At 56.4% G+C, this 27,519-nt stretch overlaps 1 protein-coding gene across 2 annotated transcripts in view; it reads right to left on the reverse strand.

Annotated features, from left to right (window-relative positions):
- Positions 1 to 1,657: 1,657 nt before the first annotated feature.
- The window catches only part of PTPRN2 (protein tyrosine phosphatase receptor type N2), a 689,751-nt gene continuing 663,889 nt past the window's right edge, over positions 1,658 to 27,519 (reverse strand). Inside the window, exons 20-24 of one of the 2 annotated variants that reach the window (XM_060021206.1) lie at positions 25,830 to 25,883; positions 23,243 to 23,307; positions 10,275 to 10,348; positions 3,491 to 3,558; positions 1,658 to 3,239 (exon numbers count right to left, since the gene is read on the reverse strand). In XM_060021206.1, the coding sequence (XP_059877189.1) occupies positions 3,221 to 3,239; positions 3,491 to 3,558; positions 10,275 to 10,348; positions 23,243 to 23,307; positions 25,830 to 25,883 (280 nt within the window). In that variant the 3' untranslated portion in view covers positions 1,658 to 3,220. Of the gene's footprint in view, positions 3,559 to 10,274; positions 10,349 to 23,242; positions 23,308 to 25,829; positions 25,884 to 27,519 lie in introns of both variants that reach the window. The other variant, XM_060021207.1, reaches the window with a different exon arrangement.

The following is a 27,519-nucleotide window of genomic DNA, read 5'->3' on the forward strand; positions in this document are numbered from 1 at the left end:
CTGGACGGCGGGGCCGGCCCTTCTTCAAACTCCTCCCTCCCTTCTGTGGCTCCGAGGCAGGGGCATATCACAGCCAGCTTGTGTGCACTTGCAGGACCAGACTGTTAACTTTTTAGGAATTTTATGAGCTGGTTGTTAAATATAGCCACTATTAAAATTCAATCATGTTAACTGACAAACTAGATTAACACACAGGTAAGGAATACTCAAAACTTATCGCTTCCTAATTGTGTGAACTACATTTCACTCTCACGACTCTATAGCTGTCTTCTCGTGTAATCCTTTTCATCTAGGGAGTCCACATTAAAGTCACTCATAGTGGGTGTGTTTACATCACAGAAAGGAGCAAATATGACAAGTCAATGCTTTACTTTGTTCGGTTGATCGTCTAGACTTGAAGTAAGGGCTGGAGAAGACACCGCTAATGCGATTAGACTTAAACGCGAGTGGTGTCTGCAAGGGTCACATCTGAACAGCACACGAAAACAGAGGACACATTCCTCCAGGCCCCAGAACCACGATCCAGCTCCACAAAGAGGTAGCTGGCGCCACTGGTGAGCAGGGGAGTTCTGACCACACCACCTGTTAAGGTGAAAACAACCCGTGTTCAAGCTGGAACCACGGGTCGGCCACGGACGCAGGAATCCCACAAAACCGAAGCCGGCCTCCCGCGAGGATCCGTTAGCTCCGTGGCATCCACAACAGGGAAGGCTGTGTGTTTTTACTGGTGCCGGTTGCATGCATTCCCAGCACCCCCTGCGCTGACCCCAAGTGGACCGCGTGGACCCGGGCCTCCGCCCCCTCGGGTTCAGCAGCGATCACGCTGCCCACACAGGTCCTTCCATATCCCACCTGTCTTTGGAGCTGCCTACGCACAACGTTTGCAAGGTCCATTTTTCCCAGCATCCCTCGATATTCCTGGCCGGAGGGGCATCTTTACGTCACATGCAGATTCTGACACGTGTTTATCACGAGGAGTGTCACTCATTGCTATGTGCACTTGTATGAAACAGTGACAGCAACTTTCCAACACACGGAAAGCAGAAGCTTCCTGGATGCCTGGGCGGGATTTTAACAAGAAGCAAACTCGGGCAAGGAGATGCTGGAGGGGCCGAGCTAGCAGAGTGCAAGTGGACGCCCATCGGTTGAGATCGGGGGTCGGATTTCTCGAGATACAAACACCAGCATTTAGTCGGACACCACAGGCCACGTGTCTTGCCACTGCCCGCCGAGACAGACCAGCACAGGACAAGAGGGAAGCTGCCAGGTCACACCCAGCAGCGCTGTCCTTCCGCGGCCAGGGTTTGACTGCTCCCAGCGTGTTCTCCAGTTTTGAGGCTCCTGGGACAGCCCGTGTCTCTGTGAAGTGGTGGAGGGCCCCCTCTCTTCTGAAGGCAGCAAAGAAAGGGCCACCACTGCTCCCCGACACTCCCTGGGCAGGCACGCACTAAAGAGGGGACAGGGACGCACAGAGCACAGACCACTCCCCTCTTTTGACTGAGATCCTTTAATCACTTTTTTAAAAACATTTTTCATTTTATTTATTTTTTATTTTTTTGGCCGCGCCGTGCGGCATGCGGGATCTTAGTGCCCCGACCAGGGATCAAATCCGCACCCCCTGCAGTGGAAGTGCGGAGTCTTAACCACTGGACGGCCAGGGAAGTCCCCTGTTTAATCACTTCTTTTTAAAAATCACTCTTTAATGAATAAAATCTCAGTGACACTCGACACCCCCCTGTACACACCCAACTCTGCAAATAAAATAGCAACTCAGTATAGAGTTCTAAGGAATACACACACGTTGTTTCAGGAATCCAAACGCCCGCACCTTCAGGAAACAGGACGGATGGGAAAAAACTGCTCTCTCATCCCAAATAACGACCATTCAAATGTGAAATCAGAAGTTTAATCGGACACAATTAAATATATTTATATATCTCACACTGAAGAAACATAAGAAGTTAGAAATTACAAGTAGGTATATGCTTCCTATATTCAGATAAACTAGTTTCTATTAATTATTTAGATTCCAGATAGAGAGAAACAACGTTGGGAAAGAAATTATAGATATTAAAGCAGATATACATGACAACACCATTTAAAGACACAAACAACATTTTGGCATTTTTCTCCCCATTCAGCCGGCCGCTTTCCCTATTCTCCTGTCTTCTGAGACGTAACACCTATTTAAGATGGAAAGAACGGTGTGCAGCACGGGAAGCAGAGGTACCAGGGTGACCGGGGAGCGTCTTGTTCCCTAAAACGAGACCAGCGACACCCAGGGCCGCCTGCACACCTTCCCAGATGTTTACGCGTCTTCAGTTTAAGGAAGCGCATTCTCTGTTTCGGGGCGGGGGTGGTACATTTGGCGCTCAAGTGGTATTTTGGCAAATCCAGATCGTTGCTAGATGTGTGTCTCCGTGACATCAGACAAGGGAGCAGGCAAAGAGATGAACAGTCTGGGCCCTGGGGGGAGCCCGGGCCATCCCTCTTCCCCAGCTGCTATGATCCCACATAGGTAAAAAGCAAAGAAAATGCGGGTCTCCCTGCGTTCCTCCCATGGTGAAAGCACCCCTGGTCTTCTCTGGACGCCAGCAGGGCCCGAGCCTTCCCGGAGAGGGGACCACGGGTGCTGCCGGGAGCTGGCCGAGTGCCCAGCTTTGCCCCGCACCCCGTCTGATTTTGGTCGCCCTGCAGGGAAGCGTTTAGCTGCGTCTGTGTAAATCCCTATTTGTAGTTCATAACCGTGTCTGGAGTTTGGGGCTCGCCCCCTACCTTGCCCAGGTGAGGCGTCCCTGCGGCGGCTGGCCTGGGAGCAGGCACTCCGGGTGGGAAAGTGTTTGCCCCCAGCGGCCCTGCCCATCCTCGGGGGTGGAAGGTCGGGAGGGGCCGTCGACAGTGCTGGGCGGGGAGGCTGTTGAGCGGCGGGATCAAACGAAGAGCTGGGACGACTTTCTTATTATCTGCCCCAAAGCTGCAGAACGTCACCATCCTGTCCACCTAACTCCTGAATAAGCCGCGGTGTCTCCAGTGATAAACGGTTGGCGAGACAAACGCCGACTGACTGAGCTTCTTACAGCCGGTGGCCTCCATGCGGTGCCTCATGGCCTCTCCGGGCCCCGCCCTGCACAGCTGACACTCCTTCAGGAAGCGACAGGTCACGAGCCAACTCTATTCCGGGGCCCACGCTGACTGCACCATCAGTACGACATGATTGCGGTTAAGAATGTGGATGGGTGCTTTAAGGAAAAATAAATTTTTTTTTCAAGAAAGTGAAAATAGATGAACTGATTGCCCCCGGTAATTGCATCTTCCCACAGATCTCTCTTTATTATTGTCTGGTTGAACAAAAATACACATTGTAACTGCTAAACTGCACTGACTACAGAGTCGTAAGGACCCGATTACGAGGCAGCTGCACTGGGAGACGTGGTTAAGTCGTCCCGTGACTGCAGACGGCTTTCCCCGGGGCCTCGGGAAACGCACTCACTGGGGAAAGGCTTTGAGGATGGCGTTCACCTCCTCGGCCACGGCTGTCAGCGCAAACTCGAACTGCTCCTGGAGGGACAGAAGGAAGGAGATGTGAGCGGGGGTCCCTTCTACGCCAGCCTTGGGCTCCCGTGTGTTATTCTGCAGAAAGAAACTGTTTAGGAGAAAAAGGGAAAGGTCGCAGATTTCCGTGGAAAGGAGAACAGGGCACTGGTTTGCAGGATGAGACCCAATGCCGACGGGCCACACTTCTCGTGTGGGAAAGTCTCGTGTTTTATGGCTGCAAGAAGCTGCCAGTAGACACAGGAGCGGGACAGCGGCTGCCTGAGGCTCCACGCACCCCGCCAGGCTCCTTCTGGCGGCAGCGCCCAACGCGCGGACCCCCCAATGGGTGGGGCTGGATGCAGCTGCCGGTCCTTCCTAGACTCACCACGAAAACGGTCACAATCACGACCCCTCGGGGTTTCCTGGCCTCAGGATGTAAAGGGTGGTGCTTTCGCTGCTCTGGAAATCCACCCATCACCCAGCTCAACCCGATTCCGCTCCGTTTGCTAGGAACCCTCATGTCACCCTCAACCGTCCCAACTTAAGACATGCGCGCACACGTGCTCACAGACGCCAGCGCACCATGGACGGGACACGCCTCTCGTGCAGCTGAAACCTGCCAGGACTGTTGGGTAGAAATGAGGGGCGAGTCCAGGGTGTCGGGACCGTCCGCTCCTCCAGAGACCAGGGCGCGGCAGACAGAGGATGAGCCCACCTCTCCTGCAGGGCTTCCCGGGCTCCTGGGTCCACCCCTGCTCCCAAACTCTGCATGAAACACTCAAAAGTAGTGTTATCAAGCACTTCCCACTACACCAAAGAAGTCACAAAAATAATAAACTATGCAAATGATCACCTAGCTAAGGATTTTTGATGAAGGAAAGCCCTGCTGATGGCTTAAATACTTGATAATTCCAGTCATAAACAGACTTGAGTCCAAAGCCCAAAAGAGTGATCAACTTCCACTTTGAATGGCCAGTTTGTGATAGAAACATAGAAACTAGCTCCAGGTGAAACAGCAGACACAGAAGAAGCAGACTCACGCATGCAGAGAACACACTGGCGGATTCCAGCGGGAGGGGAGGGCAACACAAGGGCGGGCGTGGCAGCTGCATCTGCTGGGTGGAAGGGGCTCAAGAGTGGACCACACAACACAGGGAGCAAAGCCAGCTCCGTCACAACTGCAGGTGGAAAGTAACCTTGAAAATTGTATAACAATTAGAAAATTGACAGTAAATAAATAAACTAGCTAAAAACATAAAACAGCAGAGTCAACCTAACGTAACGCTCACTTTGGGACAAAGGCCAGTTTCTCACCAGTGCTCCCCTGACCTGACACTGAAGGGATGATCTGCCGGGTTCTAACTCGGAGCCTCTGCTGGTGGCCACGAGCCTCCCACGGACACGGTGGACCCTCCCGCGGAAGAGCCTCCCGGTCCGTGTGCAGGGACCCCCTCGGGGCTGGCGCAGCAGGAGGCGCGCCCACGTGGGCCCAGCACACCCCAGCACCGTGTTCCCGCACGGACGGCCCTCTCCTCCCCTCGAGGCCTGGTGCTCAGGCCTGCTGCCACCAGGACCGACGTGCCCTGGGGAAGCCGCCCTGCGCCGCCGTCTCTTGAGCCAGTGGTCGGCCCAGCAGGGTGTGTCACATGCAGGACTTGGTCCAAGACACGGGAGCAACCCCATCGGACGCCTCCTCCCAAACGATGACTTGCCGATGGGCAGACCAAGGTCCGTGATGACTCAAAAATGTGAAAACATGAAGGGGGCTCTTTGGGAATCTCACTGTACATTTCCCACGCGTGTTTATACGGGAATCCACCCTAGAGCTTGTCTTCAAAGGGAGAAATGGACAAGCAAGAGATACGCACTGTGGCCTTGCTTATACAAGACACCGGAAAACACCCAATGCCAAAGAGAAGTAAATTATTTTATAGAAAAGTGTCTAATAAGAAAGCCAGCACTTCTGCCACCACGTGAGTGACAAAGGCGGAGGCAGACCTGCCCCTGTGTCTTGACTGTAATCATTTAAACACTCTCCGTTCACAGGACCACACAGAGGACCGGGCTGTGGGACGAAGCAGGTGCAGTTTAAGCCGCTGCTGGGGAGACCGTGGGGCGGAGGGGACGCAGGTCCGCGGGGTCCACGCGATGGTCCCCGCTAAGCTACCGAGAGGGCTCTGACGGCAAAGCCCGGAAGGCGGGGCCCTTGGGGCTGGGCCGCGCCGAGAGGGGCTGTCAGCGCCCGGCCGTCATCCTGGAAGGCTCCGGCGCCAGTGCCCCCCCAGCTGCTCCCCTGTCACAGGTGGGGACTGTGTGTGGCCCACATTTTGAGCAGCGTCGCCTTAGCTGAGATGCCTGGGTGGGGACGCCAGAAATCGGGAAGAACCTAGTGTTTGAAGTCCTTTTAAGATAGAAATTTACTTTAAGAAAACCATTAACATAAAGGCAGCAGCTGCACTTAATGAATACAATTCAATAAGTGACGAGGTGACCATTTTGGCCTGGACTCAAGCTCAGGACAAGAGCCGTCTGAGCAGGGAGGACTCGGGGCGTCCTGGCTGTAACACCTCTGAGCTGACCGCGTTTGCAAGGATAGGAAATCAGAGGGAGGGCTGGGGTACTCTAAGCAGGAAGATGTGCTCAACACAGGAGACCCGCGGGACACGGTCCGCTGTCTCTCCCAGGGTCCCTGCCCCTCCGCGTGAGGAGCCGCCGAGGCAGGACGTCCGAGCCCTGCGTCCACACAGGACTGGGCGGTGCGGCCCTAAAAGGGGTCAGGACGGAATGCCCTCTCCCAGCTCCACCCCTGACCTCGGACACCAGAGACAGAGATGGGGCACAGGGCCCGCGTGCCGTGTGCACGTGTGTACATGTGTGTGCACGGGGAGGGTGGGAGACAGAGAGACAGAAGTACAGAGAGGGACGAAGAGACAGAGACAGAGAGACAGACAGAGACAGAGGGAGAGACAGAGAGACAAACAGAGACAGAGGGAGAGACAGAAAGACAGAGACAGAGAGAGACACACACAGAGACCGGGAGGCGTAAACACGCCTCCAGGAAGGCGAGTAGGGGTGTCAGGGGCGGACCCGAGCAGCGGGAAACACAGGGGTGAAGTCGAAGTGCAGAAAGGGGACAGGTGGGTGGGGGGGAGGCAGTGCACGGAGACCACATGGACGCACCTGTGTGTATCCCAAGGGGGCAAACGTGACATCATTACTTGGAGGTGACTGAACACACAAGTCGAATGGCTTTTATTTCTAAGCGACAACTGTAAGAGGAAATTTTATGATGGAAAAGCAAGTGTCAAGGCCTTTGATTAAAAGGGCACGTTTCTTTCAGGAGATGCATTGAAGGGGAAGGAAGGAGTCTGTTTACAAGACACACACGGAGGACAGCTTCACTCATCTTCTGAAGTGTGTTATTTTAATTGCAGCCCCTGACTTCACCTCTCTTCCTAAAAATGAGCGTTTTGCTGGGCCTGTCATGGACGTACAGTGACGGGGTCGGGTGGACGCCACGCACCCACGTGACGCCTCTGCCTGGACGTCATCTTGCCCTTGTGCTGCCTCCACCCGCAGGGCTGGGTCCGTCCTCTGAGTGACGGGGCACAGCCGTCCACCAGGCATCCGTGGTTGGTTTGACTGAGAGCTTGCTTCCGGGTGGAAACACAGCTCTCTGTGACTTTTTACAACCTAATGAAGTTCTGTGCCCGGCTAGGCGTCAGGGCTCCGTGGCTGCCCCAGGCCCCAGCCTCAACGAGCTCAGAGCTTGTTAACTGTTCTGACTGTATTCAGCTCAAATGATGCGATTTGACTAAATGGGTTCAAATGAACAGACTGTGGTCGACCTTCTCGTGGCTCGTGGGAAACAGCATTCAGGTTTACGGCACTGTTTTGTCCGAGGAAATGTCCTACGTTTTTGTTAAACTGAACTTTAGGGAAAGCTCAGTTTCACGGAGTGAGATGCTGGGCAGAGCAGCCATCGATGAAGAAAGAACGGGGGCGCCTGTGTGTTTACTGTGCGTTATCCCTGAGGCTCCAGGAGCTGAATTTCTGCTCTGCCCGGCAGTCTCGGAGAGCTCACACGCAGCCCAGGAAAAGGGCGGGTGTCCGGGGCAGTCCGTCCACACAGGAGGCCACAGCTTGCCAGACTCTGCCGTCTGGGAGCACCAGAATGTTGGGGCAAAATCCTCTGGCCACTAGCGTCCCTTTGTCACTTAAAGAAATCAGAATGTTAGTGACCATAAGGTGCGTGACGCTAACACAGGGCAGGGCCCCTTCCTCCAGGCGGGGCTGGAAAACCACGCGTTTGGGCTCGTTCTGGCCAACGGGCTGCAGACCACAGAGGGCTGAATGGGGTTTGTAATGTATTAGGAAATTTTCTCTTCTGTTTGAGAGAGAAGCTCCTCTTCTCAATAACTCTGCCCAGATCCATCCCAGAGTCCGTGTGTTTTGAGGACCCTTGGGCCCTTGGGGGGCGGACGGGCCCGCCTGGGAGGGGCCCAGCTGCAAGGAGGGAAGCGACGGGTTTGAATTCAGGGTCCTACGCACTATTCACACAGCAGTCAACGGTGTGACATGGAAGGCAGATTTGACCAGAGATAGAATCAGCTCTTCATTCCTGGCTGTAAGTCGCCCCCGCTGCCCCAGCCCCGGTTCTGGGACGTGTGAAGCTGTGCAGCTGCCGGTGGCCACGTAGGGCCCAGACCGTCCAGGACAGTGAACCAAGCCCGCATTTCTGCATGGCCAGGCCACTACCCCCAGCACGGTCAGTCCCACGGGCGCTAAACCCGTGGGCTACGGGGCACTGGGACGGCATCGCGTTGTGGTAAAGCTGAACCGCAAACAAACAGGTGTGAGCAGGGTCCAGTTCTCCCCGGGACGCCACCACTGCCAACGGAGAAAGAGTGACCAGCGGGGAATGCTGGCGGCCGCGCCCTGAGCCCAGGGGCCGAGCTCACCTCTCCAGCGAGGTCACACACCTTCTCCGGTACGCTCCTGTCAAGACGCACACCCGGACCCCATCACGGGACCACCAGACACACCCCAGCCAGAGACAGTCCAAGAAGCACAACCAGACCTGGCCGGTCCTCAAGGCCACGGTGCCGTCCACCAGAGGCGGCGAGGGGGACGTGACCAGTGAGCGCACCGTGTGCCTGCTCCTGGAAGGGACCCTGCTCCAGAGAAAGGCCCCTGGGAGATCTGACGCGGGCCGTACGTGAGTCAGCGGCATCGGATCCGTGCCGGCTTCCTGGCCTCGCTTGTTCCCCGCGGTTACGAAGCGTAACCGTGGGAAGCTGGTGAAGGGCACACGGGAATTACTTGTATTTTTTCTGCAAGTGTTTGCAGGTCTGAAATAACTTCAGATTTCAAAAAGTCTAAGAAAACATGCAGTGTGCAGTGACTTTCACAGGAGGGTCTGGTGACAATGCTGCACGTTCTAGGGCCCGAAATAAAGCGGAGGGACAGAGGGGCCGTCGGTGCTGGTGTCGTCAAACCACTTCCCCCCGCCCCAGCCCAGACGCGGGAAGAGATCAGGGCAGCTGTGATCGCCAGCTGGACAGGGCAGGGCTGGGCAGAGATCCTGACCGCTGAGTGTTTGCTCCCACTCAGAAGAGGTTTCTGATTCTACAGGAGAATAAGCTGGCTTTGCCTCAGTGCTTGGGGCTTCGACAACGCGGAACCAGCCAAAGGGCCCTTGCAGTGATCTCCAAGGTCACAGCGTGCTCGCTGGACTCACCAGGCTCCTGGCTTCTCCCTCCTCAACGGAGTGGGCGGCACTTACTGTTCTCTCTCCCTCAGGCTCAGACACTGCACTGTCCTGCTTGATTTCACACAGTGACAGCGAGGGAGGGACGGCGTAGAACTGCTTGCCCTTTGTGGGGGACAGTGAGACCCCGAGGCGGGATGACTGGGGCCCCAGAATCGTCACCACCAGGCACCAAAGCACAGCCCAGCTTGATCTCACAGGAGAGCTTACGGTAGCTTGAAGTCTCCTCAAGTACAGAGCAGCGGCTTTGCAAGGGCATCTTGCGCGATTTGTGGCCTTTGGTGGAGGCGCTAACGGCAGCGGAGGGTCGGGACTCCACACTGAGAAGAAGATTCTCTATTTTATGGCTGCAGGGTGTGTGGGAGTGTTTGTGGCTGGACACAGATATGTCTGGAATGCTGAGAGAATGGGTCATCACAGTGACCTGTTTCTAGCTCTGGTTAACCCCAGGCCAACCAGGAATCTTTTGTCTTTGCTCTTTTGCTGCAGACTTGGCCTTTTTAATAAGTATGCACACGAGCTACTCAGGGTGCTCAGGGACCCAGCAGCACCTGGGGACGTTCTGGTGACCACTGTCCTGATGACCGCACGGCAGAGCTGCAGCTGTGGGAGCTGGAAATACGGGAGGTGGGCAGAACGTTGCATGAACGCAGAACATTCCACGCAGGGGTGCCGGCGTTTATCACTGACCTCTGACTATAAAACTGCAACGTTCTCCCTCCCTCCCCAAACCTGGCACATGGACAGTTCCCAGGGCCTGAGGTCCGACTGCACCTGCTCAGGCTGAAATGTCTGGCTGCTGCCGGAGCTGCCCTCGACCCTGCAGGGAGGCGCTGCCCGCGTCCTGCCCCGTGCAGCCCTGGCCTGGGAGGAGGCCAGCCGGCCTGACCTTCGCTCCTCTCGAGAAAACCTCCACACAAAGACCCACCCCCGCAAAGCCCTGGCAGCCCCGAGGACTGGCCGACAGTACCTTTGTCTGAACCATGCGTGGCCTCTGGTCCCTCAAGTGCTCCAGCGTCGCGGCGATGTCGATCTCTTTAGCGCCTGCAACAAACACAAACGGGGCTGAGCTCAGGCACAAGACAACCCGCGCTCTGCGTCCCTCGCCTGCTGCCGGGTCCCTCAGGGCCCAGCGGCCAAATGACAACGACAGTCATCCCTCAGCTGCCCGGCTGGCAGGCAATTTCAGGGTTCACACAAGAAAACAGGGCAAGGCGGCTTTCATTAGCATTGATTCAAGAAGGCTGGGCTGAAAAATGTTATCAGATGCCCATATAGATACCCACAGCAAGCTGTCGCCAGGAGCGACTAGGGCTTTCTTGATTTTTTTTTTTTTGGTGGCATTTTAAGACTTTTATTTTTTTTTGGCTGTGCTGCACAGCTTGCGGGATCTCAGTTCCCCGACCAGGGATTGAACCCGGGCCACAGCTGTGAAGGCCCGGAATCCTAACCACTAGGCCACCAGGGAATGCCCACGAATTTTTTTTTAAAGATACTTTTGATGTGAACCACTTTTAAAGTCTTTATTGAATTTGTTACAATATTGCTTCCATTTTATGTTTCGGTTTTTTGGCCGCGAGGCACGTGGGATCTTAATTCCCTGACCAGGGATCGAACCCACACCTCCTGCATTGGAAGGCGAAGTCTTAACCACTGGACCATCAGGGAAGGCCCCCAACAATGTTTTAAGTCATAGGAAGTAGCATATAAACTTCAATTTCTATTGCATAGGATTTTTATTCAGAGAACTAATCTTATACATCTAAATGTTGGCTTCTAAAGGCAGAGTTCCCTGCCTGTTAGAAGTGTGTTCCAAATGTTAAGAAAAGGTCAGGACGCCCCACGTGCTCACGGGTTAGTCGTGTGGCCTAGATCCCCTCCTACAGACGCACCCACCTGACACCAGGTGACTTGGGTGCCACAGAAATACTACTATTTGAGTTTAAAAATGTAACCTTACGCATTCCGCGTATGTTCTTGTTTTTGCATCTCGCTAGGTCCTTTGGTAGCTGGACAACAAACGAGACCGGGTCCCGAGCTCGCGAGCTTCTTACGGTTCGAGGGGAGCATCTCACGTCTGCTGTGCAATCCTGTCAAATGCTGGGGGCTTGGGCGGGGCGCACCTCTGAAGTCAGCCGGGACCCCCCACCAACCCCCAGTAAGCGCATGTCACGTGCAGCATTTTGTCTCATGGTGCCAGAACTGTCACCACTCCCTGTTCAGGGGAAGCTGAGGCTCGTCCCGGTCACGCAGAGCAGGTAGCCATGCTCATCGGACCCAGATGTGGAAGCGAGACCGGGCTGGTGGCCACCAGGACGGCTCTGGTCTCCCACTTCCATCACACCTGCGTGTGCACAGCCCTGCCCTTGGCCGGGAGCTGGGAGGCGCGCCTGAAAACGTCCAAGGCCGCGGCAGCCTTAGTGCCCTGGTTCATCCTGGAGGCCTGAGGCCCACGTGGGTGACAGCTGAGCCGCCAGCGCCTTTTTCCGAGTGGCAGGGAGATGCCGCTGGGGACACGGATGAGGGTGGGAGGGAAGGTGGGGGGACCGCACACTGTCTCAGGGAGAGGGTGCCTGAAGTGGGAGGGGCTGGCGGCTGGAGGGAAGGTGGGGACGGCTGGGAGGAAACACATTCCAACCAGGTGCTGTGCTCGCATCAGGGAAACTGCCACGAGTATTGGGAATCCGGCAGTAAGTCGCTGAGACCGGGAGGCCAGGATCCGGGCTGACCCCCCTCGGCCAGCACGGTGGCCAGTCCGAGTGCCTCGAGGTGTGGGGACAGTGTGGCATGAGCTCATCACATCTAAGCTGGCCATCCTTCCAGACAATGAACGCCCTCCGTCGGGTATGGGAACACCCCAAGCCCCCCCGACTCTTAAGTCAAAGTCTTTCTAGGAAGTCTTTCTTTCTGGGGGATCCGCCGAGAAACTCGTCCAGGTGGAAGACAGGGTCTCCTTCTGTTTGCCTGAAGGCTCCTCTGAAGGTGTCAGAAGTTTTCGAAAGCTGACAAGGTCACAAGATGTACAGTCTTGTTTGGGGGGGACCTGTGAGCCCAGAACAGCCTGAAACAGTGGGTGAAAGAGGAGCTACGGGGGGGGTCCCCCGGCCACGTGCGCAGCGGCCCCCCGAGGAGCCCCTGTGCCAGGAACCTGCCTCCTCATCTCCCCAAAGGAACACAGAAATGGGCTTCTTCAAACCACAGGTTTGCCTTAAGAAAGTGAAGTCCTACGTGGAGAGCGAGCAAGGGAGGGGGTGTCCCACCCGAGACCTGAGTTCTCGTCCCCCCAGAAACACCCAGCTGCCGGGTCAGGGTGGCCCCTCTGGACGCAGCACGGAGCTGCTGCTGCTGCAGTTTAATTCCAAGCGTGAAGAGGCCCGACTGTGGGCAGGACACAGAAAACCCCACCTGGGCGCGTCCGGGGCGGGCGCGAAGCTCCAGCGGGAGCAGAGCAGCGAGGGGCCTCGCGGGGAGCCGCGAGGCAGCGCGTGGTGACCGCGCGATGCACAGGACGTATCAGCTGCTCAGTGAATGTGACCCCGCGGATTCTGTGAGCAGAGCCTTCTGGGAGAAGCGCTATCTCTGGGCAGCTCTGTCCTCCCGTCCCGTGGACGCCAGGAGAACGAGGTGTGGAGTGGAGGTTGATTCATCAGCTCAGAGACGATCCCAGTCCTTTAAAAACAGAATCTGAGGGGTCCAGACTTAACCCCCCACTTTTTAAGGTTGCTCAGGGCAGCGTCTTTAGTCCTTGAAACTCGTTTGAAAGACTCTTTCAACAGCCCTTTTCCTCCGAAGGGCTAGTCTGAACAAGAGAACCAGCATGACGTCCCGAACCCCCCGTCCCTCCTCCGTCACCCTGGAGCGACTCTGCAGGGCTCTGCCTGGGGCCACGTGCAGGTCCCCTCTGAAGGCAGCTCCGTGGGGAGACTGCAGGGCCACCGGGTGACGCTCTGATCAGGTGCTACGGACGAAACCTCTCTCTTCACTGCACTCTCCTTCGGACGACCGCTGACAGAGGAAGGAGAAGGCCTACTTAGGTTTTCCCTAGACAGGGTCTGGGGAACGCGAAACGCCCGGGGACCACGTCTCAGATCACGCTTAGCCTGAAGCCAAGGCTCAACGGTGGAGGGAATCAAATTGAAGCTTATGAAACCGTACAGCGCTGCAAATAGAGAAGCAATGGATTCATCAGGTAGAATCAGTGTCCGACGTGGACGGCTGCTGTCTCCCTGCGTGTTAGGATGGAGGAGAGTTAGTCATCTGAAGTGTGTGTGGAGAGAGAAGTTTTAACAGAACACACACGCAGGATCTTCTATGAGGGGCGGGAGGCACGGCCCTGCATCCTGTTCGGTGACCCCGGCAATCCTGGTAACCCTGAGGTGCACGAGACACACAGTCTGCGTTGGTAAACCAGAGCCTTGGGGCTGCAGGGAGGGGGGTGCGTCCTCTTCACCTTATAACAGGCTTTACTGAAGGTAAAAGGATTTATTTAAATCCCCCAATAGCTAGGAAGCTCCCTCTAGTGCTTTTAAAATGGAATGCTCTCTACAAATCCCATTTTGCTGATCGCATGTCAAGGTCCAGGCGAACAGACACATGAGGTGCGGTGCTCAGGTCGAAAAGCATGTGACTAGTTGAGGAATTACTTATAACAGATGCAAATAAAACCCGGACAGAAGACAGGGTGTGATTTCAGGGAGAGGTTTCTGGCATTTTCTACTGGAGAAGCTATTTGGATACGAGAGGAACGTATGTGCTTATTTAAGTCATCCTGCGGTCGGTCGAAGCTGATTCCATGAATGTACAGCATAGACAGAGGCAGCCTGAGCACTTGGGCCCAGCACCGCACAGGGCGACTGTGAGTCAGTCTGACCCACCTTTCCCGGCACCAGTGACCCAGCAGGTGCGCTGCAGACTCGAGGCCGGAGTGGCCGGCGGGGTCCTGAGAGACACTGGCCCGGCGCCACCCCGGGCACCGGCCAACACACCCGAAGGGCTGCCGCTGCGGCTTCCCAGTGTGCTCGGTGCGGTGGGGGGCATTGGCGCCGAAGTTCACATTATTGGTTAAATACATTTTTAAGACAACAGGGGTTTTTAAGCTTTAGATAAAAAAGTATTCGTCATCAAACAAGAAACACTGAAAGAACTTAGTATTAGCACAATATTAAAACAGTTTCTTAGGATGCGAGTGAAAGAAAGCCAAGCGAACGGGCCACTGGTACCTCCTACTAGGCTTGCTCTGGCTCCCCCGGTGACTGCTGGCTAGTGCACGGGGCGCCCTTGTCTCTCCCCGTCCTCTGCGTCCACACGTCCTCAGCAACATCACGTAATAAACAGAAATACATTTTGTTGCAGAGTTTTTACCAGAAGGTCTTGCAAACCGCAGGGACGCAATGTATCCTTTTTTCTTGTTAAAAAAAGCCCTCATGCGTCAAGCGCACGAGAGAGAGAGGCCTTTATTTTGCAGGAGGAAATTGTCTCAATTCCACCCTCTGGGAGAACTGAGGAAAGCTCTGCTCCTCGCTAAACACACCTAAAGGGGCGAAGGAAGAGCAGTGACGGTCGTGAGCCCGCAAGGGGCACTGCCTGTGTCCCGGGACGAAGCCAGAGCTGTCTGGGCGCCGAGCTGGGTCCCGAGAGTCTGTGGTCTTCGGCCGAGCTCCGTTTGGGAAGGAAGGGCTGAGCAGGGGTGGGCAGGGACAGCGCGAGGCCTCAGCCCTGCAACCGGCAGGGCTGGAGGTCACAGCTGGGGCTCCCTCTGGGTCAGCAGGATGACCGAGCCTTCACCCCAGGCGCCGCGAGTCAGGGAGCACCACAGCTGGAGGGCGGCCCTCCTCCCGCCTCTGGGTGTCTCTGGGTGCAGGTGCCGCCTCCAGACCCTGGCCTCCCACTGTGCACAGACGTGGGCGCATTCCCACACACTCCCCCACGGTGCGCACGCACACGCGCACGCACACACGCACACGCACACACTCTGTCCTGGGTCTTCCGTGCCGAGCAGTTTCTACTTCATGTTTCCGGATGCTCTGAATCGACTGAAGATTCATCAAAATTAAAAAGGAAGACTTTTTGCTGGCTTTCTAGATTAACGATCATCTCCCTTTCACAAGGTTTCACTGGGATCAAAGGAGACAAACTGGCATCATATCCACTTGAAAATCAAGTACCTCAGAACCCAAACAAACTAGGTATTTTTCATGTTTTTAAAAACAAATTCGAAATCATTTTTCAGGAGAAGCTAGGATGCCTCCAGATCTTTCTAAAAAAATACAAGGAAACAAAAGCAGGACTGGGTGTATCGCCTGTAAAGTTGCCATCACTCACGCTCCAGGCGGTGTCGGAATTGTGTGACGCATCCTGCGATGTTCAACGAGGCGCCAGAGCGTCTATGACGCTGCGCAGGTACCGGCAGCATCAACGCTGAGAACCACCCGGCACCCAAGTGCATGCGAGTGCACAGTGGTTAAAAAAGAGGGCGTCAAAAAAAAAACGAGGGCGTCAGGAAGGGGCGACTGTTAAACTTGTAAGAAGAGATGGACGTGACGGCCACGAGCACGCCGTTCAGATCACCACCCGCCCCGGGAAGGCAGGCGTCGTGGACACAGCGCGTGCATGGGAAGCTGATGGCGGGGACCTCACTACCTCCCGGTTCCACCCACGTGACAAGGAACCACGTAGGACGCACAAGCCCCAGGACACACTCAGGTCCTCAGTGGACGGGTCAGAGTTACGAAGGGGACGAGGGGTGGGTCATCCGGGTGATGTCCGTGGCTGCAGGGAAGAGGCTGGGAGCCCACAGTGACACGGGAGTCTCAGGGGAGCAGGGGGGCTCTGAGGCGGCCCTCCCGTGCCGCCCAGGGTCTTGCACTTGGGGCCACAGACACACGCCTGAGCCCCCATACGATCAGAGCACAGGGGCAGGAGGGCGGGCAGGCGGCCGGGCCTCGTGGGACCAATGGCCGCCCCGAGCAGCTGGGCCCTTGTTACCCTTGAGCCGAGGCCAAGTGCTCCAGGGGAGCTGGACGCTCAGCCACTCACAAAACCCCCATCGAAGGCTCTCCGTGCCCCTCCTCCCACCTCGGCCCCCGAGTCTACGTCTGGTTCAGAAACTGAGGGTGCGGCCGGCCCCGTGGCCTGGCCGGGACGGGGCTACTTAGTTACCCAGCTGACGGCAGCACGGGGACCACGGTCCTTGGATTCCTCGCACCGCCTCCGTCCAGGAAAGGAGAGGCAGGGTCCGGGGAGGCCTCATCGGGCACCACGAGGTCATAAGGACGACACAGACGGTCAGCACTTGTCCCAGACGTTCTACACAAGTTCACGCGACTGTGGCAGGAGTTTTCGGGAGGGTCACTAATGCAAAGTGACAGAGGCGTGGTCCTCAACGCCACTGCCCACCCGCAGAGTGCGGCCGCTCAGCCAGGGCACAGGCCTCAGGGTCCTACTTCACAGTGTTTGAGCCGTCGCTGCCCCACGACCGGGGTTGCTGTGCGCGGGGACCTCCTGCCACCAGGGAGGGACGAGGGGTCTTTGGCAGGAGAGGGGATGGACCCTCACTGTCTGGGGAGGAGCCGCGAGCTGCTGCTGAGAGGGGCCAGGGCAGCTTTGCTGGGCCTCCGGGGCCTCCGGGGTAGGGAGACTCTGGGGCGGCGGGCAGCCAGCAATGCTGAAGGACTCTCGTGGCCTCCAAGCCGTGGCGACCCTGCCAAACATGGCCAGCCAGGGGCCAGGGGCCAGCAGGACGGACAGTGGCGATGCTCATGGGGACGGGGTGGGGGGCCAGTCTGGGTTTGGGGACCAGAGAGAGGAAAATCTGGGCGACAAGCTGGCTGTCGCTCTTCCAGGCAAAGGAAGCGCGCATGGGAGGGACGGCCCTGGACCGGCGTCGGGTGGGGTCCAGCCAGGTCTCCCGGCTTCTCATCGGCCGCGTGGGACCGTGTCCACGGGTGACTCAGGAGGGAGGAGAAGCCACGTGAGCAGATCTGACCCATGAGATGCAGGGGGTTCCACACCGGCCAGGAGTGCCCCCTGCGGTGCCAAAGTCCACGGGGCCCCTGTCCGCCCATCAGCAGGTCAGAGAGCACAGAACCGTCAGCTTTACCTGCCCAGGAATGAGCCACAGGATAGAGACCATTTAGGAGGCAAAGTGTGCGATTACGGGCTGCACTGTGGTTCACGAGAGGACCCGGATAAGACGGGCTTAGGATGTTTTCCAGGAACAACTGTCCCATTTTGTCTCGTGTCTCGCCTATTAGTCCCTCATCTATTGTGTCACCGGGCCTGGGTCACACCCCCAGCGATACTGCTCCCGGGACCCCTGTCCCCACCCGAGCCTCAGCTCCAACTGGCCAGATGAACAGACCAGGGAGGAAATATCCACCCGTCACCTCATGGGACACAATTTCTCCAGGTAAAAGAAAGGCCTCCCTACCCCACCCTGTTCTGGACACTTTTTTCAGCCTGAAACCTGCATGCGCTGAAGACGAGGCGTCACCACCTGGAAGCCACGCTGGAGGCAGACTGGTCCGTAGAATTCATTCTCTGCTGGGTCTTCATGTTTCAGCCACAGACATAAAAACAAGACGTTCCCCCCTCGACGTGCCTTGCTCTGTGCAGCCTGCTTCTCCCAGTTAGTCTTGTCTGTAGAAGCGCCGTCCACGTGCACGGTCATGGCCAGGGGCGGGCGCGGCCCTTTGTGCAGACCCCTGTGCACATAGACCCCTGGGGTCCTGCCCGCTCCAGCCCTTGAATCCAGCGGCACCAAGTCGATCCTGCTGGGACCCACTGCACGTCCTCCTTCCCCAGCGGCTCCAGATGGATCCGGTCAGCGAGCCTGTGGTTCCAGGTCCCCGTGGTCTGACCTCTGTCTCCCCTCCCTGGCGGAGTTTCTGCTCCGCCCCTGTCCCCGGACCGCGCAGCCTGGCCGTGCCTCTGCAGTGCCGCCCCCTAAGCTCTTGGGCTCTGCATTTGCAGAAAGACCAGGCTCCGCATCAGGCTGGCCAGCTGGTTGCTTTCCGGCACGTCACCAAACCTCTGGGGATCTGCTTCCTCAGTTTGCAACCAAGTGTCGGAATAAATGAGCCCTCAGGGCCCCTTGGGGCTGTGAGGAACGGGCTACAGACGCGTACGGGGCTCTGTGACAGGCGTGGGGCGAAGCGACCCTGCCACTGCCCCTGCCCCTGCATCCCGGGGCCCCAAGTCACAGCTGCAGCCCCCACCTGCTTCTCCGCATGGAGTGTAAAGCCCAGGAGGGCAGATCGTTCCCTTGCTCACCATGTATTCTGGGTGCTCAGTAAGTACTAGGCTGGAACACACTTCTGTGGTTCAGCCCGTATTTGCCAAAAGGGGGAACGATACCGCGATGGTGGCCGAGGGGGACAGCAGGGTCCACGAGTGGGGAAAGGGAGTGGGGGGCACGTCCCCCGCAGACCAGGGCCGGGTCCTGGGTTCTGCAGGAAGGAGCCGGCGTGGCCCAGAGAGAGGGGCTACGAACACGTGGGGCCTCCCGAGATCTCTCTCTTTAACATCCTGCTGACCGCTGTGTGCAGAAGAGATGGGCACAGGAGCGAGCGGGGAGGCCAGTCCAAGGCCACAGAGGGAGGGACGGAGGGAGCAGGGCCGAGAGACAGAAGAGATGGAGGACCGGACACACGTGGACGACCACCTTCAGCTCTGCTCCCTGGAGCACGGCCACCCAACGGGACTTCCCGTTACGGGCGCGTTTTCCGTCTGCACCGCCTGTTTGGCAGCCCCCGGGCACCTGTGTATTGGGGCGCCTGGCATGTGGTCAGCCTTTCAATCTTATCATGTAAGTTGCCACACGTGGCTGATGGCTAATGCCCTGAACAGTGCAGCTCTGGGGGAGTGCTGGGTTTTAAAAGTTCAACGAGCCACGAAGTGTTACTTCTCCCAGAATGGGAGAAAATATTTGCAAATCACACATCTGATAAGGGTTTAATATTCACAATATATAAAGAACTCCTACACCTCAATGACAAAAAACCAAACAGCCCAATTAAAAAATGGGCAAAGAACTTGAATAGACACTTCTCCAAAGAAAAGGTCCAAATGGTTGACACACACATGAAAAGGTGCTCAACATCTCTAGTCCTTAGGAAAATGCAAAGCAAACCCACAGCGAGATGCTGCTTCCCAGCCATGAGGACGGCTACTATCAAAACCCCAGAAAGTGACACAAGTGTTGAAGGGGGTGTGGGAACTGGAGCCCTTCCTTATGCACTGTTGGTGGGAATGGAAAATGGTGCAGCTGCCGTGGAAAACAGTACGGAGGGTCCTCAGGAAATTAGAAATGAAACTGCCATGCGATCCAGCAATTCCACACGGGGTGTATAACCCGAAAGAACTGAAAGCAGAAGCTCAAAGAGATGTCTGCACACCCACGATCGTAGCAGCATTAATTCAACAGCTGAAAGGTGGAAGCGACCCGAGTGTCTACAGATGGATGACGGATAAGCTACCCGTGGTCCCCACCCCTGCAACGGAACGTCATTCAGCCTCAGCAGGAAGGAAATCCTGCCACTGGCTCCAACCCGGTGCACCTTGAGGACGTGATGCTCAGTGACATAAGCGAGGCACAGAAGGGCACACACTGTCTGATTCCACTCATGTGAGGTCCCAAGAGCTGTCAGAGTCACAGACACAGGAGGCACGATGGAGACTGTGCATGAGGAGATGCTTACTGACGCCACCACGTGACAGGGACATAGTAAGGAAGACGAGCTTCCTGAGGATGGAGACCGGGAGCTGGACAGACGGCCACGCGGGCGCTGCACATCCCTTCACACTCCGTGCTGAGACCGCTTAGGACGAACTCGCGGCCGATGCAAGCTTAAGAGGCGTCTCCAGGCGCACCTGCCGACTCGGGCCGGCACCCCACGTCACACCATGAAATCCCAGTCCTGCTGCAGTTCCTGCCAAACGACAGGAACAGGCCCCCAGGACAGTCCAGGCCTGCGGACACCACAGGAGCCGGGAGGCTCAGGGCGGCACGGCCAGCTTCCCAGAGGTGGGGCTTCCTCCGTGGCCCCCGGTGAGGGACAGCCCGTGAGGCCACCTCCAGGTGACCCAGCACATGTGGTCCTCGGGAAGCCCCATCATCCGCCTGGTGCTCTCCATTTGTTTGAAAAATTGTGGTGACCCTGGGCAAAGAGAGGTCACGGACAAAAACGTAAGAGGCACAAGCTTGGAGAATATCTCGGCTGCAAAAGCAACATTGCTACGTCTGAGCTCAGTCCCTAGGTGAGAGAGGAACGCTACCGAACCCTGATTCTGACCCAAAATATTAGCCCGAGTTAGACGCGTGTTCGCAGCCACGGGAAAAACGTGTGGAAGAATTTTACAGGTTGACCCCTGACTTTCCCGCCACAAACCCGGGCAGAGAACCAGCCCCCCAACTCAGACTTCCAACCGCATCCTGTCTGCTCGCTGACAGACCAGACGGTGCCGAAAGCCCCTTACGATTCCTGCTGCATCAAAAGCTTTACTCCCCGAAGCCCGTGTGCCCGGCCCAGGCTCCAGGCTGTGGCTGGCTGGGCTGCCCGAGTGTCCCCGGCCAGCCTCAGAGCCCAAGGCCGACGCAGGCGCCGGGCTGCAGGACAGCTTGGGAGAGGCATTCTTCGGTCCTCCTGCAATTCATTCCTTTAAGAAAAAGGGAACAGGAAGAAAGGCTTCGTGTCCAGGCCCAGAGCCTTTGATCATTTGATGAACGCGGGCCGGCAGCACGGGCCTCCGGCTTCTCAGGCCAGACAAAGGTGGCCCTGGCCGCCCGGCCCCGCGAGCCCGGCCCAGAACAAAACCCCGGCGGCCGCTCGCCGGGGCGGCCTGGGAAAGGCCCACCTCGCAGGCCGAGGGGCCGCCCTGCCCTTTGATCTGGCCCGAGACTGCAGCCTGGGCCCCGGGTCAGGGGATTTCACAGCGCGGGCCCCCGGGCAGAGGGGAGCAGGTCAGGGGCAGAATGAGGGGTGACCAATCTCTGAAAGAGCCTGGAGACCGCCCTCCCGGGTCAGTTCCACGTGGCTGGGCTCGCACTGTTGCCGCAGCCGAGCCTCAAGTGGGATTTGACAGGACGGGGCGGGCACCTCGGGCCCAGGGGCAGGCGGGGCGGGGGGCAGCCGGGATGGAGTCGGCCCCGCCCCCGGGGCTGCGGCACTGTCCTGCTCCAGGTGCCCTCACACCTGCTGCGTGGACACCCGGGTATTCCCCCCGCCCCGGTACCGGTACCGCTGGGGCGCCTGTCCTTGGGACGAGCCGGGCGCCATGCCACACGGTGTATACGCAGTGGGTTCCTGTGTCACTTGCTTACACACAAAGGCGGCACCTCAAACACGCAAGGGGATCTGCATTCTCGGAAGGCATTTGGTTTGATAGACGGGGAAACGCTACATGTGACAGCAGACAGGGGAGCAGGATGGGGGAGAAGCAGGAATTCCGCTGTGGGCTGCCGGCTCGGAGTGACGGCGCGTTTGCAAATGAAGAGACAGATACAGTCGATGGGACACAGAGGCATTACTGGACGGGGAACAAATGACCTTTCCGCCAAAAAAGTTCGCTTTTTGGATCTAAGGCCAAAACATGTTATTAAAAAGCACCGTCAGAGCGTCTGCATTTGCTTCGCTGTTTCTTTGTTTGCACATCACAGCTCAGAGCTACTTCAGGGCGTGAACACGGTCTCTGGTGGTGTGAGCCTGGCCCACCGTCCCACACCCCCGCCTCCCCGCCCCGGAGCCGGCAGGGAGCCTGCGGCACAAGGGGGCCAGTCCTGGGTCCCGGCTGGTCACATGCTTACCAGCTGTAGGGCTGGAAACGCTCAAGCTCTCTAGTCCTCGCGTGTAACACAATGGCTCTTATTTGATCCTCACACGTCGATATCCTTGGGCTAAAGATGTGTTCTGTTTTTCTTTTAACCAGGAGAAATGGAGTAAGAAAGACGCCTATTTCAGAGCTGCTGACAGTGGTGTGACAAGGTGTGGAAATGCATCTCTGTAATCAGCGTCTGCTCTTACTGCAGGCACAGGATGGAGGGTGGGCGTCCTGGAAGGTGGGTGCCCTAAGAACACACGTGTGCGTGTGTGCGTGAGTGTGTGACAATGTGGAGAGGAAGACGTTTTCACAGGTGGGAAGGAGACCGTAAGACGTCACTCATCGCAGTGTTTCCTGCCCAAGTTCCCTGGAGGCTGACAGGCAGCTCAAGAACAAGGAAGCGCCTTTTCAGGCCAGGTTAGGGTCTCCCTGCTGACGGGTGCGTGGTTCTCCCAGAGGCGGGTCTGAGAGAATCTTCTCCCAGTTGACTACTGGCCTCTAAGGGGACACCTCACGGGTTTGTCCTGTGGACCACGCCTGGGGAGCCCCAGCCCCGTTTGGTCCCTGCACTCTCATGGGTTAAACTCCACCCAAGCCATGAACTCATCCCAGGTCTGTGCTCAGATCACAGCACTCTAACCCCAAGTCCCCGGACGCTGTCTTTAGGAGGGAAAGGCCCAGGACCACGGAGAGCGATTCATGTGCTAAAACGATGTTACAAAGGGGCATCCGAAGGTGACCTATTTTAGAGACACTCACCCCAAGAGATTTTAGGTGGCTCTGAATTTTGCAGATATAGTTTGAATAACAGGGAGGATTTAAGGCTATTCTGAGCTGCTGAAACGCTGGAAGATCAGGGCTGCCTTCTCCTCACTCCTGGTGTTAACACAGGACATCCTCAGCGAGCACTCACGCATCACCGACTGTGCGCTGAGCCCAGTGTGCGACCCCGGGCGGAGGTGACGAAGGAGGAACCTTAGAAATGGACGCGCTTTGCCGCAAACAGCCTTCCTGCGGCTCAGGCTAATTTTCCCCGAGGATTTCTGTGACTGCTGCACCGAGGTTGCCATGGCAACCCCAGCCGGCTCTGAGCCACACAGAGCAGCCCGCTCCGAGCCTTACCTTTGGCCATCTTATTGAGAACCATGTCGATCAGGATGTAGGTGCCGCTCCTGCCCGCGCCGTCACTGTCAATAGAAGGAGAGAGATGAGGACACACGCACCACGCTGTCCCCACTCCCCACACGCCAACGATGGCACCTTGCCTCTGTGCTCAAGGGGGGCCCATGAGAGGAGAGGAGGGCAGGGTGGAGAATTGGAGAGGAAGAGAAAGAAAGGGGGTGAGGGGGGTCAGGGTGGGAGAGGGGAGGAGGATGGGAATGGAGGGGGAGGAGGAGGGGAGGGGGAGGGGAGGGGAGGGGGAGGGGAGGGAAGGGGAGGGGAGGGGGAGGGGAGGGAAGGGGAGGGGAGGGGGAGGGGAGGGAAGGGGAGGGGAGGGAAGGGAAGGGGAGGGGGAGGGGAGGGGGAGGGGAGGGGAGGGGGAGGGGAAGGGAAGGGGAGGGGAGGGGAGGGGGGAGGGGAAGGGGAGGGGAGGGGAGGGGGAGGGGAAGAGAAGGGGGAGGAGGGGAGGGGAGGGGAGGGGAGGGGAGGGAGGGGAGGGGAGGGAGGGGAGGGGCAGAGGGGAGGGGGAGGGGAGGGGGAGGGGAGGGGAGGGGAGGGGGAGGGGAGGGGGAGGGGAGGGGAGGGGGAGAGGAGGGAGGGGAGGGGGAGGGGAAGGGAAGGGGAAGGAGGAGGAGGGGGAGGGGGAAGAGAAGGGGGAGGAGGGGGAGGGGGAGGGGGAAGAGGAGGGGCAGAGGGGAGGCTGGAGCGCTTTCAGCCCTGAGCTAACAGTGGTGCGGATTAGCTGTTGTGCCTGTGTTGATTTGTTCCTTTCTTCCTTTTTTCTCCCCTCTTTGGTCAAAGATTCAGCGAATTTTGTCAGAAGAAAAATGAAACAAAGAAATGCCCGGCAGTGTCAGAGTGGATGGCATTTGTATTCAAAGTGTCTGCAAGAGGCCAGCTGTGAGCAGGGGAAGAAGGACGGGTGCAGGTCTCGTGTGTCCACACCCTCGGGGGGCCGTCTGTCCGTCCCTCTAAGGAGCGGGGTGCACATGTCCCCCGTCACTGCAACGGAGCCTCTCTTCATCCCCCCTCGTCCCCCAGCTGTAATGGGAATAATCACCACCTGGACGAGAGTTGTAAGAACGTTCTGAATTGTGGCTCGACAATAGCCAATGAGGGAAAAGGAAGGTGCCTCTTCTCGGAGGAAGTAGCCCTGCATCGCTCCTCCTGCATCATGTGCCCTGAGATGGTCCTTAGGTCAAGCAGGCTGTTCTCACACCCACGGGCAGCATGTAAGTAAGAGGATGGTGTTACTCCTGGCAGAATCAGCCAACCTAAGGAGAAGACCAGCGTCTCCATTTCAGGACTTGGGGAGCCGTGTGAACGTGCTCTCAGTCTCGGGCCTGTGGGCCGGCCAGCGGCCCGGGAGCCTGCCGCTTATCCTTTCACAGCAAAGAGTCGCTGAGTTTGGCCTCAAACAAACGGTGGAAAAAGCCTCGGTTGGAAAGAGAATGATTCCGCATTGCGCTGTGCCCGCCTGCGCTCCAGAGGTGGGGATGCCGCCATGCCAGTGTCGCCGACGCCCAAGTGACCGGCCTGTGGCCGAGGGTTTCCTCAGTTCCCTTCAGCTCACGTCACACAGCTCTGCCCAGATCTGCCTCAGAACTGGAGACGGTTCTCCACGGGCGGGTTAAAGGTGCTCTGGTCCAGCTCTCGAGGTGTATCCACACCTCGAGAGGTGCAGACCACACTCTGCACACCTCGTCTTCTCTCATGGACCGACACAGAAACACACACACACACACACACATGCACACACATTCCACACCCACACACTCAGATACACACACACTCATGCAGGTGCACACACAGATACGCACACACAGACACACACACTCTGACACCCACACACTCAGACACACTCATGCGGGTGCACACACATTCCACACCCACACACTAAGATACACACACACTCATGCAGGTGCACACACACACACACAGACGCACACACAGGCACACACACTCCAACACACACACACTCAGACACATGCATGCCCAGACTTCTTGACTGACTGGACAGACTTGGTGTTTGATCTTTGGAGACCTGACTCCTTTTGATCCCAGGCAGAAAGGAATACTCTGCGAGACAGTTCTAGACAATGGAGCACACTTCTTCGCCAGAAGAGGTGGGTAGGGAGCCCGGGGAAGAGCTCGCCCTCGGAGGGAGTTTTCTTCCAGTGGATCTTTCTTCTTGGTTGGGGGGAACCCACTCGAGGACACTTGAGCCACTGAACTTTCACCCGAAGGCCACTCGTTTGATTCCAGGTCTGTCCTGTTCATAACTGGCCCCAGCATCTGCGCAGGTTTCCAAATGTCTGCGAGGCGTGCTGGGCCGAGAGCCCTCCACACACCACACACACTGTCTCACAGCGTTTGCGCAGCGGTCCCAGGAGGGTTTAAGACAAAATAAGTTTATCTCCTCGGTTGCCTTTAGAAGTACCAGTTAGATATACTTATTAAGCAATCAGGAGGTTCAGTTCCTATATTTAATAGTGGTTACTTTTGAGGTAGTGAACACTTCTTAATCCAGGTTAAAAGTTGTACTTGCCTGCAGTGGACAATTATTGGACAAGAACGGCCCCTGTAGCACTTGTTTACTTTTCTGAAATAAAGAGAGACACAGAAGTTATGATTATGTACCAGACTCTGTAGCAGCCATCCCAACAGCCCATACGCCAAAGCAAACAGACCGGCTCTTGGACATCATTTTGCAATACCCTGTTTTGACAAAGAAGATCAAAATTATGCACACATTTTCAAAGGTTTATTTTTCTTTTCAATATTCAATTATTAAACAGAGCTTTGAAAACAATTCTTACATTTTCACAGTTTTCTTTTTCCCTTTACAAGTATGAACTCTGGCCTGAGGTCAACAGATCCATCAGTGTGAGCCTCCCCACTCCCCACCCCTTGCTCTGGTTAATTTGACTTCCGTTGTTGTTGTGATATGTCTAGATCCTTCACTTAAATTTTTGAGTTTTGCAATTTACACTCCGCGTTTCTTACAGTCTAGACGTCACATTGGAATGCAACATTACTGGGATGTCTCAAGACAGCATCTTAAAGACACTTCCTGATCTGTCAGCTTTGTAAGGATATCGAAATTACAGAGAAGCCTCATTATGTCCAAGACGCATATTTCCATTTTTATAAATCTGATTATGTTGCAAACAACTCGGTTGTGCAGATTTTAGGTTAGAATTTATGAAAATTAACAAGAAGCGTTGATTAAGATTTTGTAACCAAATCCTAAATCACTACAGAGCACTGCTAGGAAATTCACTGTATAAGCTTGGTAGTTTTTGTCATTCAGTGAAACAACTAATCATGTTTACAAATTATATCCAAATTCTCAGTAAAATCTTTCTAAATAAAGAAAATTAAAGGCAGAATTTTGGTTAATTGGAGGGAAAAATGTGTGAGGGGCGTGTGCTCTAAACTGTGCTGAGAATGTCTGTGATATAAGACGCGAAGTTAAAGTTTAAACAGCATGGCAGTAGAGAAAAGTCTCTTCCTTCACACGCCGGAAATGGGGGGAGGTCACATTTCTCTGCAAAGGCTTGTCTGCTCAGCATGGAAATAGTTGAAAGTGGAAATTCAATCAGCGGGTTCTGTTGCTACGAACCCCTGAGACAGTGTGGGACTGGGAGGGAGTCGAGTGCTGTAGCTGATGGGTGAGCTGAGCGGGTATTTTAATGTCACATAAAATGACATTTATTGCCCAAATGTCAGAGCTCTGTTGCTTTCCTACTTCCGCTATGGAGTGAACAGAATAGGCGCCTCTGAAGGGAGACTCCACCCCCAGAGCGGCACCAGGGAAGTGGCAGGAGGTGGCCGTGCGGTCCACGTAAGATGTGCCCGGAGACGGCCACGCCCGGGGCCATCGGGGCAGCGGCACGTGCTCTGTGGCTGTTCCCCGGCTGAGAGCCAGGTTTCAAGCCCGGACCTCAGGGAGCCTGGGAGGTGAGGACCCAGAAACCCGGGTACAACAGGCGGCCCAGCGTCCTCGTGGCCACGGCACTGCTTCTGCTGGAGCCTATCCTTGCTTTTGACCTACACCCCAGTGTTAGGGTTTAAGGGAGAGGAAAGGGGAAGTGATTAAGTTGAGGGAACGTCTGTGCCAGGATCCCTGCAAAGTCCTCAGCCCTTTGAGAAGAAGAGATTGGAAAAGAGATCTACCAGCTCCTTCTAAAACCTCCCATTCTCCAGTCAGGTTGTCAAGGCAACGGTGAGCTTTA

This window comes from Delphinus delphis, chromosome 9 (assembly GCF_949987515.2).
Source record: "Delphinus delphis chromosome 9, mDelDel1.2, whole genome shotgun sequence".
Classification (NCBI taxonomy): Eukaryota; Metazoa; Chordata; class Mammalia; order Artiodactyla; family Delphinidae; genus Delphinus; species Delphinus delphis.